This window comes from Hyperoodon ampullatus (assembly GCF_949752795.1).
Source record: "Hyperoodon ampullatus genome assembly, chromosome: 19".
Classification (NCBI taxonomy): domain Eukaryota; kingdom Metazoa; phylum Chordata; class Mammalia; order Artiodactyla; family Ziphiidae; genus Hyperoodon; species Hyperoodon ampullatus.
In genome coordinates, this window is record NC_136932.1 from 40,179,910 (window position 1) to 40,200,073 (window position 20,164).

The following is a 20,164-nucleotide window of genomic DNA, read 5'->3' on the forward strand; positions in this document are numbered from 1 at the left end:
GATCAAAAGGTCAGAATATTCAGTCACACAGAAGGTTCTTTGACAAGATTAAGAGCATGACTTAGATCCTTCAGGTCTCAGAAGCCAAAAATAGAGGTGGGATTATATAGGGAAGATAGTGGATGAAGCTCTACTATAGTGACTCCTCATGATATACACAGGAGACCCAAAAAGTTCTTGAGAATTTTATACCCACAGAAATACCACTGGCTTGAACTGAAAGGGTCAGAGGATGAGAGAAGGCTATTCCACCCTCAAAATTCTATAGACAGAAAACAGGCTAATAAAACTACTCAACTACAAAAAAGTACTATCTTTCCTGAAAAATGAAGGATTACTCAGAGGGCAGAGCTACAAGCCCAGAGGATTATCGCCATGCCTTGAAACACAATGGAATTTAGATTTTTACATTTCTTGCAACCTATGGTTCCTTTTTCCATTCCATTTTCTCCCCTTTTGAACTAGAGTATCTATAAGTGATACCTATGCCTGCCCCACATTGTGTTCTAGGAGCAGACAACTGTTTTCTCGTTTCATAGGTCCACAGATAGAGAGTAATTTTGCCCCAGGGTGATTATACTTAAGAGTCTAACTATAATTGATTTAAATGATTTAGATGATGACATTGCAGTACTTTTGAGCTCAGGACTTTTAGATGAGATTATGAACTTTGTGTGGCTATAGGGACAATGTATTTTGTCAGATGTGAATGTTCAGGGGCCCCAGGTGGAATGGAGTAGGCAAAACGATGGACCCCCCAAAGATGTCTGTGTTTTAATCCCTGGAACTGGGAGAATATGCTAGACTACATGGTAAAGGGGAGTAAAGATTGCAGATGGAATTAAAGTTGTCTATCAGGGCTTCCCTAGCGGCTCAGTGGTTAAGAATTCGCCTGCCAATGCAGGGGACACAGGTTCGAGCCCTGGTCCAGGAAGATCCCACATGCTGCAGAGCAACTAAGCCCGTGTGCCGCAACTACTGAGCCTGCGCTCTAGAGCCCGCGAGCCACAGCTACTGAGCCCGTGTGCTGCAACTACTGAAGCCTGCGCGCCTAGAGCCTGTGCTCCGCAATAAGAGAAGCCACCACAATGAGAAGTTCGCGCACTGCAACAAAGAGTAGCCCCCACTTGCCACAACTAGAGAAAGCCCGCGCGTAGCAACGAAGACCTAACGCAGCCAAAAATAAATAAATTAAAAAAAAAAAGTTGGGGGCTTCCCTGGTGGCGCAGTGGTTGAGAGTCCGCCTGCCGATGCAGGGGACACGGGTTCGTTCCCCGATCCGGGAAGATCCCACATGCCGCGGAGTGGCTGGGCTCGTGAGCCATGGCTGCTGAGCCTGCGCGTCCACAGCCTGTGCTCCGCAGTGGGAGGGGCTGCCACAGTGGGAGGCCCTCATACCGCAAAAAAAAAAAAAAGTTGTCTATCAGATGTCTTTGAAATAGGAAGATTACTCTGGATTATCTGGGTGGGCCCAGTGTTATCACAAATTTCCTTAAAAGTGAAAGAGGATGGGCTTCCCTGGTGGCGCAGTGGTTGAGAGTCCGCCTGCCGCTGCAGGGGATATGGGTTCGGGCCCCAGTCTGGGAAGATCCCACATGCCGTGGAGCGGCTGGGCCCGTGAGCCATGGCCGCTGAGCCTGCACGTCCGGAGCCTGTGCTCCGCAACGGGAGAGGCCACAACAGTGAGAGGCCCACGTACCGCAAAAGAAAAAAAAAAACGTGAAAGAGGAGAGGGGCTTCCCTGGTGGTCCAGTGGGTAAGACTCCATGCTCCCAACGCAGGGGGCCTGGGTTTGATCCTGGTCGGGGAACTAGATCCCGCATGCATGCCGAAACTGAGAGTTCGCATGCTGCAACAAAGAAGTCCGCATGCTGCAACTAAAGATCCCGCATGCCATAAGGAAGATCCCACACGCTTGCAACTAAGACCCGGCATAGCCAAAATAAATAAATATTAAAAAAAAAAAAAGTGAAAGAGGAAAGCAGAAAAGTCAGGGTTATACAAGGTGAGAAAGATTCAACTTTGTCCCACTTTGCTGGCTTTGAAGATGGAGGAAGGGGACTAGAAGCAAAGGAAGGCAGTAGAAGCTGGAAAAGGGTAGGAAATGGATTTTCCCTTAGAGCCTCCAGAAAGGAACACTGCTTTGTCTAGTGAGATCATTCTAGGACTTCAAACCTACAAAACTCTAAGATAATAGATTTGTGTTGTTTAAAGACACTAAGTTTGTAGTAATTTACTACAGCTGCAATATTCTAGTACAGAAAGCACTTGGTCTTTTTCTGTTAAGTATAGTATTAGCTGTGGGTTTTTCATAGATACCCTTTTTCAGTCTGAGGAAGTTCTTTTCTGTTACTAGTTTATTTAGTGTTTTTAACATGAAAGGCTGTTGCATTTTCCTAAATGCTTTTTCTGTATCTGTTGAGGTGATCATACAGTTTTTGTCCTTTATTCTATTTTTTTTGTTGGGGTGGGGGATGGCCCTGCCGTGCGGCTTGCAGGATCTTAGTTCCCGGCCCAGGGATTGAGAACCCGGGCCCTGGCAGTGAAAGCGCCGAGTCCTAACCACTGGACTGCCAGAGAGCTCCCCTTTATTCTGTTGATGTGGTATAATGTTGATATATCAACTGATTTCTCAATGTTAAAGTAACCTCGCATCCCTCGGATAAATCCCACTTAGTAGTGGTGTATAATCCTTTTTATATGTTGCTGGGTTTGGTTTGCTAGTATTCTGTTGAGGATTTTTTACATCTATATTCATAAGAGATATTCGTCTCTAGTTTTCCTTTCTTGGATGTCCTTGTCTGGTTTTGGTGTTGTGGTAATACTATCTTCATAGAACGATCAGGGAAGTGTTTTCTATTTTTTGTAAGAGTTTATGAAGAACTGGTATTAATGCTTCAAATATGAAGTCATGTTGTCCTGAACTTTTCTTTTTGGGTAGTTTTTGATTACTGATTCAATCTCTTTACTTGTTATATATACGTCTATTCAAAATCTCTATTTCTTTTTGAGTCAGTTTTGGTAATTTGTGTCTTTCTAGGAATCTGTCCATTTCATCTGCGTTATCTAATTGGCATACAATTGTTCTTGACATTCCCTTATAATCTTTTATTCTTGGTATATCCTTATAATCTTGTATTTCTGTAAGGTCAGCAGGAATATCCCCACTTTCATTTCTAATTAATTTGAGTCTTTTTTATTTCTTGGTCAGTTTACCTATAGGTTTGTCAATTTTGTTAATCTTTTCAAAGAACTATCTTTTGGTATAATTTATTTTCTCTATAATTTTTCTGTTCCAAACTACTTTTTGATAGAATCTGTGAAACATACTGAAAAGTGCAAAAACTCACCTGATCCAAGAAATCTGTGAAGTTTATGAATCCAAGTTAGCCCAACACTATGTACACCAGCTTCATGAGTACAGTGATATCTTGAGGGACACTTGGGATCTGCAGATGGAATCATTAACGATATAAAGGAAGCCATTAGAAAACAGAGAGTTCACCTGAGCAGGCCGCAAACATATCTGTTGATGGAAGTGATGCAAGGTCTACAGGACCTTCATACTGTGGCACTATGTCAGGGGTTTGGGAATTTAAAAATCTGACTTCAGTTTTCAAATACATTTTAAAAGTATAATTAACAAACACAATTCAAATATGTTATTTTCTAAATATTAATACAGAGTTCACCAAACATTAACACTTGCTGTCAGGTAACTCACTTATGCCTTTCTGTCCACCTCTATGCATTTATTTACGGTTCTTCAAAATAAAATGGTAAGAAAGGCTGTAGTTCTGTAGGAAACCTATGCTTGCACGCATCTATTTACAGGAAACTGTTGAAGCTACTGCACTCCTACAGCACAGATACTAGAAAGACTTCAGCACAGCTACTTAGTGAACAGTCCTGTCATAGATGGTAAGTCAGGTGTAAAATGTGAAGTTTTACTTGTCTTGATGATGTTGACTTACAGATAGTTAAGTTTTAGATAGAATTTTTGTATTTATATTTATACCAAGAAATATGAGCAGTTGTTACATAATTTTAATGAAAATGTCTGTATTTCCATGGAGCCCTAGTTATCAGTAAGACTATCGTGAAACTAAAAGATGAACTCTTGAATACTTAATTTATAAATATTTATCTCTGTGACTCATGATTTTTAAAACATTAAACAACCAAAATAAGATACAGAAATAATGTCTATATTAAAGCTGATTTAAGATGGCAACTGTCATCCATAAGCCCCTAAACCAAAATTTTCTTTTATCTAACGGCCTCACTTTCTTACTGCTGACTTTATAGTAAGTGAATGTTATAGTATTTTCATCTGTTTTTTATGTTGGGGTTCTGCATAACACCTCGGAAAATAGCATTATGCTATAAAAAGTTAAAAAAAAAAACTCCTGGCAATCTCCATGGTAATCATCTCTCTGAACAATAAAGTACTGAACAGTTTCTTTTCATTTGCCCACACCTGAGACTTAATTTAAGGCTCAAATCATCTCATTAGGTCTCCCAGTGTTTAAAATGGCTTTTCAAAATGTGTCTGTGGTGCTGAAGTCAACAGAAAAACCTTAATATTGGGATGTGACAGAAATCTGTTATGAAAAAGGCAACATTAGTAACCGAAGTAGGAAGTTTGCTAGACACCCCTGACAAGTTATATGGTAGCCATTCACTTATGTCATTAAAAATCTGGGTATGTTTCAGGTATTGTAATATGCCTTAAGTACAAATATGAATCAGTCAAAAATTTATTAGTTTCACATATGAAAATGTTATCTCGTATTCAAAGAATCAAGATAAAAAAGCCTACAATTAAGATTTCCCAAAAACATATGAATCTTTATAAGAAAACCAATTAGTTTATGTCACTTTATCTCACTAGGTCTCAGATTTCCCAAAAACATATGTATCTTTATAAGGAAACCAATTAGTTTATGTCACTTTATCTCACTAGGTCTCAATTTCCTCATATATAAAGCAAAGTTCTGAGACTTAGTATTTAGACTGTATCCGTCCAAACACTGTTCAATTAGACATGCCCAATGAATCCTCTTTGCTGGTTTATTATATAAGGACTACTATGCCCTTAAATGGTTTTTTTTTTTTTTTTGCGGTACGCGGGCCTCTCACTGTTGTGGCCTCTCCCGTTGCGGAGCACAGGCTCCGGACGCGCAGGCTCAGCGGCCATGGCTCACACGCCCAGCCTCTCTGCGGCATGTGGGATCTTCCCAGACCAGGGCACGAACCCGTGTCCCCTGCATTGGCAGGCGGACTCCCAACCACTGAGCCACCAGGGAAGCCCCCCTTAAATGTTTTGACTACACTTTAGTACAGAGTTGAAGCCATTATTACCAAACCCAGGCAAACTGGCTAATAGGACTGTAGGCAGATTAAGTCAGGCTGCTACAAGATTGAACTCCCTTTCTCTGGACTGGAAAGACGAAAACTATGAAAGGTACACCCAATTATTCCGACTGAGTAAGTTTTTGTTCCTCATTCTTCACAGGGAGGAAGACTAGATCCTAGAGGAGACTCTGAGAAACTGCTGAGGGGCAAATAGGATTATAGGATTTTTATGTCAGAAAGAACCTTAGAGATCATCTGATGTTATCCCTATTATCTTTCTGTGAGAAGTTGAATAAATGTCTGATACTACAGAGCCTATTAATGTTAGAGCTATAATGAAAACCTAGGACACTCCAGACTCCTAGTTACAAACTCCTTCCACTGAGCCACACTGAGTCTGGACAACACACAGAACACACTGATTGTCTCAGCAGTTTATCCAAGAGCTCCCTAGATGAACAGACCTAAGTTGCCAGAAGGATCTGGTGCCAACCCAGGTAAGTTAAAGCAAAAGGAAAAAAGATAAAAAGGAAACATTCAAAGACGCGGAGATCACCTTCCTCCCCACAGATACACCAGAAATACAGCTACACGTGGAACAACTCCTACTGAACGCTGGCAGAGGACCACAGACCTCCCAAAAGTCAAGAAACTCCCCACGTACCTGGGTAGGGCAAAAGAAAAAAGAATAAACAGAGACAAAAGGATAGGGACAGGACCTGCACCAGTGGGAGGGAGCCGTGAGGGAGGAAAGGTTTCCACACACTAGGAGCCCCTTTGCGGGCGGAGACTGTGGGTGGCAGAGGGGAAAGCTTCCCAGTCGCGGAGGAGAGCACAGTAACAGGGGTACAGAGGGCAAAGCGGAGAGATTCCCGCACAGAGGATCGGTGCCGACTGGCACTCATCAGCCTGAGAGCCTTGTCTGCTCAGCCGCCGGGGTGGGCGGGGCTGGGAGCTGAGGCTCGGGCTTCGGAGGTCGGAGCGCAGGGAGAGGACTGGGGCTGGCGGCGTGAACACAGCCTGAACGGGCTAATGCGCCACAGCTAGCTGGGAGGAAGTCCGGGAAAAAGTCTGGAGCTGCCGAAGAGGCAAGAGACTTTTTCTTCCCTCTTTGTTTCCTGGTGCGCAAGGAGAGGGGATTAACAGCGCTGCTTAAAGGAGCTCCAGAGACGGGCGCGAGCCTCGGCTGAAAGCGCGGACCCCAGAGACGGGCGTGGGACGCTGGGGCTGCTGCTGCTGCCGCCAAGAGGCCTGTGTGCGAGCACAGGTCACTGTCCACGCCCCCCTCCGGGGAGCCTGTGCAGCCCGTCACTGCCGGGGTCCCGGGATCCAGGGACGGCTTCCCCGGGAGAGTGCACGGCACGCCTCGGGCTGGTGCAAGGTCACGCCGGCCTCTGCCGCTGCAGGCTCGCCCCGCACTCCGTGCCCCTCCCTCCCTCCCGGCCTGAGTGAGCCAGAGTCCCCGAAGCGGCTGCTCCTTTAACCCCGTACTGTCTGAGCAGAAGAACAGACGCCCTCTGGCAACCTACACGCAGAGGCGGGGTCAAATCCAAAGCTGAGACCTGGGAGCTGTGAGAACAAAGAAGAGAAAGGGAAATCTCTCCCAGCAGCCTCAGAAGCAGCGAATTAAAGCTCCACAATCAACTTGATGTACCCTGCATCTGTGGAATACATGAATAGACAACGAATCATCCCAAACTGAGTAGTCTGAGCCGTGTGGATGAAAGGTCCTTGGTGCTGCAGCCAGGAGTCAGTGCTGTGCCTCTGAGGTGGGAGAGCCAACTTCAGGACACTGGTCCACAAGAGACCTCCCAGCTCCACATTATATCAAACGGCGAAAATCTTCCAGAGATCTCCATCTCAACACCAGCACCCAGCTTCACTCAACGACCAGCAAGCTACAGTGCTGGACACCCTATGCCAAACAACTAGCAAGACAGGAACACAACGCCACCCATTAGCAGAGAGGCTGCCTAAAATCATAAAAAGTCCACAGACACCCCAAAACACACCACCAGACGTGGACCTGCCCACCAGAAAGACAAGATCCAGCCTCATCCACCAGAACACAGGCACTAGTCCCCTCCACCAGGAAGCCTACCCAACCCACTGAACCAACCTTAGCCACTGGGGACAGACACCAAAACAACGGGAACTACAAACCTGCAGCCTGCAAAAAGGAGACCCCAAACACAGTAAGATAAGCAAAATGAGAAGACAGAAAAACACACAGCAGGAGAAGGAGCAAGATAAAAACCCACCAGACCTAACAAATGAAGAGGAAATAGGCAGTCTACCTGAAAAAGAATTCAGAATAATGATAGTAAAGATCCAAAATCTTGGAATTAGAATAGACAAAATGCAAGAAACAGTTAACAAGGACCTAGAAGAGCTAAAGATGAAACAAGCAACGATGAACAACACAATAAATGAAATTAAAAATACTCTAGATGGGATCAATAGCAGAATAACTGAGGCAGAAGAACGGATAAGAGATGTGGAAGATAAAATAGTGGAAATAACTACTTCAGAGCAGAAGAAAGAAAAAATAATGAAAAGAACTGAGGACAGTCTCAGAGACCTCTGGGACAACATTAAATGCACCAACATTCGAATTATAGGGGTTCCAGAAGAAGAAGAGAAAAAGAAAGGGACTGAGAAAATATTTGAAGAGATTATAATTGAAAACTTCCCTCATATGGGAAAGGAAATAGTTAATCAAGTCCAGGAGGCACAGAGAGTCCCATACAGGATAAATCCAAGGAGAAATACGCCAAGACACATATTAATCAAACTGTCAAAAATTAAATACAAAGAAAACATATTAAAAGCAGCAAGGGAAAAACAACAAATAACACACAAGGGAATCCCCATAAGGTTAACAGCTGATCTTTCAGCAGAAACTCTGCAAGCCAGAAGGGACTGGCAGGACATATTTAAAGTGATGAAGGAGAACAACCTGCAACCAAGATTACTCTACCCAGCAAGGATCTCATTCAGATTTGATGGAGAAATTAAAACGTTTACAGACAAGCAAAAGCTGAGAGAGTTCAGCACCACCAAACCAGCTTTACAACAAATGCTAAAGGAACTTCTCTAGGCAAGGAACACAACAGAAGGAAAAGACCTACAATAACGAACCCAAAACAATTAAGAAAATGGGAATAGGGACATACATATCGATAATTACCTTAAATGTAAATGGACTAAATGCTCCCACCAAAAGACACAGATTGGCTGAATGGATACAAAAACAAGACCCATATATATGCTGTCTACAAGAGACCCACTTCAGACCTAGAGACACATACAGACTGAAAGTAAGGGGATGGAAAAAGATATTCCATGCAAATGGAAACCAAAAGAAAGCTGGAGTAGCAATTCTCATATCAGACAAAATAGACTTTAAAATAAAGACTACTAGAAGAGACAAAGAAGGACACTACATAATGATCAAGGGATCGATCCAAGAAGAAGATATAACAATTGTAAATATTTATGCACCCAACATAGGAGCACCTCAATACATAAGGCAAATACTAACAGCCATAAAAGGGGAAATCGACAATAACACACTCATAGTAGGGGACATTAACACCCCACTTTCACCAATGGACAGATCATCCAAAATGAAAATAAATAAGGAAACACAAGCTTTAAATGATAAATTAAACAAGATGGACTTAATTGATATTTATAGGACATTCCATCCAAAAACAACAGAATACACATTTTTCTTAAGTGCTCATGGAACATTCTCCAGGATAGATCATATCTTGGCTCACAAATCAAGCCTTGGTAAATTTAAGAAAATTGAAATTGTATCAAGTATCTTTTCCGACCACAATGCTATGAGACTAGATATCAATTACAGGAAAAGAGCTGTAAAAAATACAAACACATGGAGGCTAAACAATACACTACTTAATAACGAAGTGATCACTGAAGAAATCAAAGAGGAAATCAAAAAATACCTAGAAACAAAAGACAATGGAGACACGACGACCCAAAACCTGTGGGATGCAGCAAAAGCAGTTCTAAGAGGGAAGTTTACAGCAATACAATCCCACCTTAAGAAACAGGAAACATCTCGAATAAACAACCTAACCTTGCATCTAAAGCAATTAGAGAAAGAACAAAAACACCCCAAAGTTAGCAGAAGGAAAGAAATCATAAAAATCAGATCAGAAATAAATGAAAAAGAAATGAAGGAAACGACAGCAAAGATCAATAAAACTAAAAGCTGGTTCTTTGAGAAGATAAACAAAATTGATAAACCATTAGCCAGACTCATCAAGAAAAAAAGGGAGAAGACTCAAATCAACAGAATTAGAAATGAAAAAGGAGAAGTAACAACTGACACTGCAGAAATACAAAAGATCATGAGAGATTACTACAAGCAACTCTATGCCATAAAATGGACAACCTGGAAGAAATGGACAAATTCTTAGAAATGCACAACCTGCCAAGACTGAATCAGGAAGAAATAGAAAATATGAACGGACCAATCACAAGCACTGAAATTGAAACTGTGATAAAAAATCTTCCAACAAACAAAAGCCCAGGACCAGATGGCTTCACAGGCGAATTCTATCAAACATTTAGAGAAGAGCTAACACCTATCCTTCCCAAACTCTTCCAAAATATAGCAGAGGGAGGAACACTCCCAAACTCATTCTAGGAGGCCACCATCACCTTGATACCAAAACCAGACAAGGATGTCACAAAGAAAGAAAACTACAGGCCAATATCACTGATGAACATAGATGCAAAAATCCTCAACAAAATACTAGCAAACAGAATCCAACAGCACATTAAAAGGATCATACACCATGATCAAGTGGGGTTTAGTCCAGGAATGCAAGGATTCTTCAATATATGCAAATCAATCAATGTGATACACCATATTAACAAATTGAAGGAAAAAAAACATATGTTCATCTCAACAGATGCAGAGAAAGCTTTCGACAAAATTCAACACCCATTTATGATAAAAACCCTGCAGAAAGTAGGCACAGAGGGAACTTTCCTCAACATAATAAAGGCCATCTATGACAAACCCATAGCCAACATCGTCCTCAATGGTAAAAAACTGAAACCATTTCCACTTAAGATCAGGAACAAGACAAGGTTGCCCACTCTCACCACTCTTATTCAACATAGCTTTGGAAGTTTTAGCCACAGCAATCAGAGAAGAAAAGGAAATAAAAGGAATCCAAATCGGAAAAGAAGAAGTAAAGCTGTCACTGTTTGCACATGACATGATGCTATACATAGAGAATCCTAAAGATGCTACCAGAAAACTACTAGAGCTAATCAATGAATTTGGTAAAGTAGCAGGATACAAAATTAATGCACAGAAATCTCTGGCATTCCTATATACTAATGATGAAAAATCTGAAAGTGAAATCAAGAAAACACTCCCATTTACCATTACAACAAAAAGAATAAAATATCTAGGAATAAACCTACCTAAGGAGACAAAAGACCTGTATGCAGAAAATTATAAGACACTGATGAAAGAAATTAAAGATGATACAAATAGATGGAGAGATATACCATGTTCTTGGATTGGAAGAATCAACATTGTGAAAATGACTCTACGACCCAAAGCAGTCTACAGATTCAATGCAATCCCTATCAAACTACCACTGGCATTTTTCACAGAACTAGAACAAAAAATTTCAAAATTTGTTTGGAAACACAAAAGACCCTGAATAGCCAAAGCAATCTTGAGAACGAAAAATGAAGCTGGAGGAATCAGGCTCCCTGACTTCAGACTATACTACAAAGCTACAGTAATCAAGACAGTACGGTACTGGCACAAAAACAGAAAGATAGATCAATGGAACAGGATAGAAAGCCCAGAGATAAACCCACACACATATGGTCACCTTATCTTTGATAAAGGAGGCAGGAATGTACAGTGGAGAAAGGACAGTCTCTTCAATAAGTGGTGCTGGGAAAACTGGACAGGGACATGTAAAAGTATGAGATTAGATCACTCCCTAACACCATACACAAAAATAAGCTCAAAATGGATTAAAGACCTAAATGTAAGGCCCGAAAATATCAAACTCTTAGAGGAAAACATAGGCAGAACACTCTATGACATAAATCACAGCAAGATCCTTTTTGACCCACCTCCTAGAGAAATGGAAATAAAGACAAAAATAAACACATGGGACCTAATGAAACTTAAAAGCTTTTGCACAGCAAGGGAAACCATAAACAAGACGAAAGACAACCCTCAGAATGGGAGAAAATATTTGCAAATGAAGCAACTGACAAAGGATTAATCTCCAAAATTTATAAGCAGCTCATGCAGCTCAATAACAAAAACAAACAAACAAACAACCCAATCCAAAAATGGGCAGAAGACCTAAATAGACATTTCTCCACAGAAGATATACAGACTGCCAACAAACACATGAAAGAATGCTCAACATCTTTAATCATTAGAGAAATGCAAATCAAAACTACAATGAGATATCATCTCACACCAGTCAGAATGGCCATCATCAAAAAATCTAGAAACAATAAATGCTGGAGAGGCTGTGGAAAAAAGGGAACACTCTTGCACTGCTGGTGGGAATGTGAATTGGTACAGCCACTATGGAGAACAGTATGGAGGTTCCTTAAAAAATTACAAATAGAACTACCATATGACCCAGCAATCCCACTACTAGGCATATATCCTGAGAAAACCATAATTCAAAAAGAGGCATGTACCAAAATGTTCATAGCAGCCCTATTTACAATAGCCTGGAGATGGAAACAACCTAAGTGTCCATCATCGGATGAATGGATAAAGAAGATGTGGCACATATATACAATGGAATATTACTCAGCCATAAAAAGAAACAAAATTGAGCTATTTGTAATGAGGTGGATAGACCTAGAGTCTGTCATACAGAGTGAAGTAAGTCAGAAAGAGAAAGACAAATACCGTATGCTAACACATATATATGGAATTTAAGAAGAAAAAAAATGTCATGAAGAACCTAGGGGTAAGACAGGAATAAAGACACAGACCTACTAGAGAATGGACTTGAGGATATGGGGAGGGGGAAGGGTAAGCTGTGACAAAGCGAAAGAGAGGCATGGACATATATACACTACCAAATGTAAGGTAGTGGGAAGCAGCCACATAGCACAGGGAGATCAGCTCGGTGCTTTGTGACCGCCTGGAGGGGTGGGATAGGGAGGGTGGGAGGGAGACCAAGAGGGAGGGGATATGGGAACATATGTATATATATAACTGATTCATTTTGTTATAAAGCAGAAACTAACACACCATTGTTAAGCAATTATACTCCAATAAAGATGTAAAAAAAAAACCAAAAAACAAAAAACAATGGAGTTGGGGAATGAGGGCTTATGTGGGGGGGTGAGAGGACCATTCAGACACATTATTCAAACGGTCCGATGATACTGGATTTGTTGTGCAAAAATCCCCTTCTCTAGCTGGGTTTCAAATTCATATTAAATTGGACCACAATCTAGATAATAATAAAAAAAAGGAAACATTCAAATAGGTCTGGGTATAACAGTATGTTCTAAAATGAAGAAAGATATTTTAAAGAGAAACCTTAATACCAGTATAATTTTATTTTTAAAGTTATTTTAAAAGTTTATTAAAGTTTGCATACATTTAAGAATTTGAATCATGAAATCTCCTTTTGATTGGGCCAGGAAAAAGTCACTATTACAAATCTGAGTGGATCCAGACTGAAGACCACTATCCTAAAACTTGGGGAATTTGCTTAGTCTTTCTTGGACCTACAGTGCAATGTTGTAACTGAAAGGCCAAAAGAACCCAGTCAACTTTTTAAAGGCTGGAACTACAGAAAAAATAAATTACACAGGAATGGCCTGTGATAATCTTAGTACAAATATAATGAAATAAAAGAACTCAATTTAGTGAAAACTTTACCTCTGTGAAGTTTGATGGGAGAAGAAAAGTCAGAATCAAAGGGCTCGTCCTCTCCGGATGCCAGTTTCAGGGCAAGCTCCAACTCCACACACTCAAACACATACAGAGAAGGAATGAGGTCCGCCCTGGAATCCCAGGACTTCTCTGACTGAAAAAAAAGCACTGTAATTTTAGTGTTTCATGTTGCTTTGAAAATGTACACAACTAAAAACAGAAGCACAAAGCTGGATCAAATAGTGCTTTCAAACTCTTAATTCCACCCTTTATTCCAACAGTGCCTTGTTATTCTTAAAAACGAAAAAAAGGCCTCTCTTCTTTTAGGAAGTTGTAAATAAACAAGTTTAGAGAAGAGCCAATTCAGTGATTCAGAGGTTCTTTATACCTGTCACCAAAGGTGGCAATATAGAGTTCAGAAAGAAATATATAGGTCGCTGGACCAAGTAACCTGGGTGCATTTTAACTTCCTTCAGTTTAAGTTTTTAAAGTGGGCTTCAATTACTTTTAAGTGTTAAGTTTTCAAAATACACATAAGTGCCAAATAGAAACTATAAAATTCCTCATATACGAAACATTCATACTGGTCCAGGTCCTATCCCTGGTGTTGGAGATACAAATATGCCCACAGCAGCCCGACTTACTGTTTGGTCATCTTCTTCTTCCCCTTCCAGCACAACACAGTGATACAGCATTCCTGATTCAGTAGCAATCACCAAGATGTTGGGGACACATGGTAAGCAGAGTACAGCACAAGCATCATACCCATAGTTATCTTCAGCTGCAGGATGCATGGGCAACGGGCCTAACAGCTTTCCCACACTCCCAGGGCTAAAGAAAGAGTGAAAACATACTTGGGAAATGTTGATAGAAGACAACCATGCTCATCACTTAAAACCTTTTGTTGACTTTGTCTTTCCCCAGCTATCAAACACTAATTAAAAATATAGTATATTCCCAATGTCTCCACTTTTTCATTTTCCCACTCAATTTCCACCTCTTTGGTACTTCTCAACTGGACATATTTTGCCCCCAAGGGGACACTGGCATGTGTCTGACGACATTTTTGGTTGCCACCACTGGGAGGAGGGGGAGAGGTTACTGGTGTCTAGAGGCCAGAGATGCTGCTAAACACTGCCCCACACGGCAGTCCCCTACAACAAAGAATGATTCGGCTCAAAATGTCAATAGTGCAGAGTTTGAAAGATCCTGCCCTAAATTTACTGTGGTTTATGCCTTCACCACTCCAGTGGAAGCTACTCTCTGGCAAAGGTCACCATTGAGATTCTAGTTGCTAAATGCAAAAAAGGCCCTTATCTCGACCTGGTGCAGCATTTATAACTGGTTAACAATGATTGCTTCGTAATACCCTTAACACCTGTACATTCTTTCTCCCAGTTTTCTCTTCCTACCTCTCTGAACACACCTTTCTAATACCCGTTCCTAATTTCTGTCTCTTAAATATTTGCGCTCTCCCGGATTCCACTGTAAACCCTCTTCTCTTTTCAAAATACACACTTATATAAGAGCATATTAGGACTTCCCTGGTGGCACAGTGGTTAAGAATCCACTTGCCAATGGAGGGGACACGGGTTGGAGCCCTGGTCCGGGAAGATCCCACATGCCGCGGAGCAAGCAACTAAGCCTGTGCACCACAACTACTTAGCCTGCGCTCTAGAGCCCGTGAGCCACAACTACTGAGGCCACGCACCACAACTACTGAAGCCCGCGCGCCTAGAGCCCGTGCTCCGCAACAAGAGAAGCCACTGCAATGAGAAGCCCGTGCACCACAACGAAGAGTAGCCCCCCAACTCGCCACAACTAGACAAAGCCCATGCACAGCAACGAAGACCCAACACACCCCAAAATAAATAAGTAAGTAAGTAAGTAAATAAATTTATTTTTAAAAAAAGAGCCTATTAACTATGCCTGGTTTTAACCACTACCTGTATTCTGATGACTCCCAAAACTTTTATCCTGAAGTGCAGCTTATCTTCAGACCCACTATTTAATTGGATTAGACAAATACACTTACTGAGTGCTAGATAATACCCCCAAGGAAGTAATGGTTTAGTTGGGGAAGCAGACATTTAACTAGAATTACTATAACATCTGTAACAATGCAAGGATTTACAGGGTACAAAGCAACACTGAAAGGTACAAACCAAGTAAGATATGTAAGAAAGGTATCAAAAGTAAGTAAGATCAATGGGAACAGCATATTCTGGGAAGGGATGGTGAGCATTCCAAGCTAGGGAGCAGCATATATCCAGTCCTGGAGGAATGAAAGGTGAGGAATTAACAAGAAGGAAACTTAGCTTCGTATGATGGGAGGTGAAGTGCAAAGTCTAAGGCAACAGAACAGTAGCTGGGCAGATAATCAGGACTGGCTTATGAAGCACACAGTCTCGTATGCCACGTTAACACACTCAGAGTCTCTCCGCTGGGTGACAGTGTGTCACTAGAGGTTTAAATCAAGAGTGATAGAGTTTCACTTTACTAAGATTAATCAGAGTGTAGTGAGGAGGATGACAAAGAGGGAACCAAAACGGGATTCAAGGCAACTATTTAAGAGAAGAATGATCTAGACAGAAGATGATGAGGGTCTGAAGCAAGGACAGGGGAATAGAGAGACAGGTATATACATTCAAGAAATTTTCATGGTAAAATCAATAGAATTTTGGGACCATACTGGATTTAAGAGGATGTAGAAGATGACTTTCAGGTTGTGGGCTAAGGTTACTAGGTTGATAATGTGGACAAACAAGGGCCAAGTAGTTTGGGGAGGAAGGGTAAGGGAGGGTAATAACATTACCACAGAAGCCTCCCAAGAGAGAGATCATGTGTGAAAGGCAGAGAACATTTCTGTCCCGGAGAACAGGATCGACAGTGAATCCTCATCATTCTGCCATCTATAAAGCTCTTTCATCTTTCTTATTTATCTCTTTCATTTTGCATCCTCTCTTCTCTCTCCTGGATTCACTTCCGCTCCCATTTCTACCTAGTGAATCCTTCAGGTCCAAGCTTCTGTATTACCATCTTCTAAGCCCTCCAAGACAGGCAGCCTAAGCACTTACTCTGTCCCACTCCCAGAGCACCCTGTGATGCCTTCAGCACACCACGTTGTACTACAGTTTTGGTTTGGTGTAGGCCTTTCTGGTAGACAAGGAACCACATAGCAGGGACTCTGCCTTCAACCTTGTATTCCCATATTTTGCCACACAGTGAGTCCTGAATAAATATCTGTTGATGTATAAATAAATAACTTACAGTGTCCAGATCCAGGCCATACGCCTCTCCAGTTACAAACTTCCCCAAAATTCTTATCCTCTATTGACTCTAACTCTCACCATAAGAGATGATCCTTTTTTTTTTTTTTTTTTTTTTTTTGCGGTACACGGGCCTCTCACTGTTGTGGCCTCTCCCGTTGCGGAGCACAGGCTCCGGACGCGCAGGCCCAGCGGCCATGGCCCACAGGCCCAGCCGCTCCGCAGCGTGTGGGATCCTCCCGGACCGGGGCACGAACCCATGTCCCCTGCATCGGCAGGCAGACTCTCAACCACTGCGCCACCAGGGAAGCCCAAGAGATGATTCTTATTTCTTTATTTAACTGTATTTTCTCTCGAGTCCTGTATTTCCAACTGTCCATGGAATATTTCCAAATTAGTTGCCCTTCCTGACCTCATTATTTCTGTTAACGGCTCATCACTCCCTTATCCGAACAGCAACAGAGTCTTACTGACCCTTTCTTTGTAGTATGTACTATGTTCATTTCTCCTTTGCATTACCACCCTAGTTCAAACTCTTACAGACCTTAAACTAAAATTTGGAAGTTACTTTAAAAGTCTCTCTGCTCCAGTCCCTTTCCTAACCAATTGTTTTATCCTTTTCCTGTTTAGAAACCATCACTGGCTTCCTACTAACCTATTCCTGCAGAAAAGACTCCACGTCCCTTAACTAGGTATTTAACTCCACCACATTTTCCCTGGACAGGAGCTTCCAGCTTTATCATTAGACGTTCCCTACCTGAATCTTCTGCTCTAGCCCCAAGTGTCTAATCACTGGACCTTAAACGACATTTGCACTTGCCTGTTTTCACACTTGACTTCATGCTGCTCTTGTGACTAAAATGGTCTTACACTTCCTGATGCTTCATTTAATCCTTTAAAGGCTTTAAAGCCTTAAGTCTCATATGACATCAGTCCTTCTCTATGAAAATCTCCTTAACTTCTTCAGTCAGAATCATCTCTCCTTCCTCTGGGTTCTTATTATGCGCCACTAATGCAGTATGAGTCATTATCTTTCCATGGTTATGTATGTCTTTTCCCCACAGCTGGGACATAAGATACCAGATTACCATGTCTAACCATTCCCATGGTGCCTTGTTCACGTAAGATACACGATACAGATCTTCCTCGACTTAAGCGGGGTTACATCCCAATAAACCCATTGTTAAGTTGACAATACTGTAAGTTGAAAATGCATTTAATACAACTTACCTACCAAACACCATAGCTTAGCCTAGCCTACCTTAAATGTGCTCAGAACACTTACATTAGCCTACAGTTGGGCAAAATCATCTAACACAAAGCCTATTTTATAATAAAGTGTTGAATATCTCATGTAAGTTATTGAATACTGTACTGAAAGTGAAAAACAGAATGGCTCTAAGTATATCAGTTGTTTACCCTTGTGACTGTGTGGCTGACTGGAAGCTGTGTTAACTGCCCAGCATCACAAGACAGTATCAACTGAATATCACTAGTGCAGGAAAAGATCAAAATTAAAAATTTAAAGCACAGTTTCTACTGAATGCATACTGTTTTTGCACCATCGTAAAATCGTAAGTCTGACTAAGCTGGGGACCGTCCGTAAATACTTTTTTGATTGACTATCCTTTGTGAACACAAATCCAGTCTTATCTTAAGTGATTATCCATGAATTCTATAGAACTTACCCAAATAATAAGAGGAAATGAAAAGTCAAATGATCTGTATCAACTTTCTCTTCAAAATATGCAAGCCAGCCTTCAAAGGCTGCAATACTTCCACAAACTCAAAAACATGGACCCCAAGTGCAACCATGACAATCTATACCAGAGCACAAGCTGGGCTTTCATTTCAGGTGGGTTACCTCCTCAGCTTACCTGTGCAACAGACTAACATATGTAAGGAAAGTCTCTCCATTCTCATATAAGATGTACAGGGGGTAAGCCAATACTTCATCTTTGCCTTTTTGTCCAAATATGTTTTTCGGGACTGCCGACAATGGCCCAAAGTCAAATGCAACTGCTGTCTCTCCTAGAGATGCGGTGTAGGCCCTTCTGAAAAGAGATTTTAATACCAACTGGTTGGAAATGAAAACAGAAATAAAATGTCCAATAACAGCAGGTGGGGATTGAATTTGTATTCAATGGAGTGATAAGACAAAAATTTGTGATTATGAAGAATGTTAAACAACATCAGAAAATTCTCATAAAATTCAATGAAAGAAGTAGGCCATAAAATTATATAAAGTTGAAATATACAATCACACAAACAGTAAAAATACACACATACAGACATGCATAAACACAGAAAAGAAACAGGAAGAAAACACAAAGATATCAACAGTTATCTCTAAGCAGCAGGAGGCATTCAGTCCACGAATATCTACTAAATACTACTAAGCGCTCAGTGCCTGTGGTTCTAGGAAACATCAGTGACTTGAACAAAGGCCCCCCTCTAACGAGAGAGACGTCCACAGAGAAGCCAACCACATAACACAGAGCCAGAATGTGACGTTATGAAGAAAAATAAAGCAGGGGAAGAAAGTACTGATGGAGGTGCTGCTTTAGGTGATCTGGGAAAGACTCTGATAAGGTGCTATTTGAGCAAAGATTTGAAAGAAGTAAGGGAGCGAGTCTGTGGTCACGCAGAGAAGGAGCAGTCCAGGCAGAAGGAAGGACACACGCAAAGACCAAGGAGGGCGGTGGCAGGAGTGTCTGAGGAATGGCAAGGAGGCTGAGTGGCTGGAGCTCAGAGCCTGGGCAGCGGGAGGACTGAGCTGTAGGGCTGCAGTCAGCGGGCAGAAATCAATGGAGTGCGGAGAGCAGGGAAGCAGAATGAGCTGATTTATACTGAAAAGTAGCACTCTGATTGTTATGCTGAGGACAGACTACAGGAAATTTTAAAATATTTCATTTTCTTAATACTTTTCTTAGTTTTCCCAATTTTCTACAACAAATTTACATTACCTTTATAATCAGGAAAGACAAATGATAAAACATGCTGTTTTTGTATTTTAAAATTTAGTATAGTTTGTTATTCAAAAAGATTCCAGTTTAACACAAGGTTAATGAATATGGTTAAAATAAAACCACAGTTTCATATAGCTGAGAAAGTCAGCATCATTCCAAGCTGCTATAGGTACCATAACTTAGTTTCTTTATCACATGGAAAGGTATATGGTTTCAGGAGGCAAAAAATGAGGAATCCCAAAATCCAGAATAAAAGAACTGCCTGAGTTAAACTAAAAAATTAAGACAATGAATGGAAACAAATAGACAAAGCAGTTATTTCAAAGAGACTTAAATACCAAGCCATCCAAACTTAACTGGAACTTAATAAATATAGTAATATTTCTAATAATGGTAGTAGGTATCAATTAATGAGTACTTACTCTGTGCCATGCTAAGCACTTTTTATGCATGATCCCATTTATTCTGTACAATAATCCAAATAAGTGGTCACTACTTTTTATATTCATGGAATATACAGTCATGGAAATGACACTTAGTGCAACTGAATAACTTGCCCAGACGCCACAGCTGACAAGCGGCAGAGCTGAGACTGGAACCCACCAGGTGCTGACGCCAGAGCCAAAGCTCTTAACTAC

At 41.2% G+C, this 20,164-nt stretch overlaps 1 protein-coding gene across 3 annotated transcripts in view; it reads right to left on the reverse strand.

The window, feature by feature from the left end:
• NUP88 (nucleoporin 88) overlaps positions 1-20,164 on the reverse strand; it is a gene marked incomplete at its 5' end in the record, with an annotated part of 37,470 nt that overhangs the window by 9,108 nt on the left and 8,198 nt on the right. For all 3 annotated transcript variants that reach the window (XM_079725446.1, XM_079725448.1, XM_079725447.1), the window contains 4 exons: positions 3,351-3,449; positions 13,295-13,442; positions 13,933-14,119; positions 18,435-18,611. In XM_079725446.1, the coding sequence (XP_079581572.1) occupies positions 3,351-3,449; positions 13,295-13,442; positions 13,933-14,119; positions 18,435-18,611 (611 nt within the window). The remainder of the gene's footprint in view (positions 1-3,350; positions 3,450-13,294; positions 13,443-13,932; positions 14,120-18,434; positions 18,612-20,164) is intronic.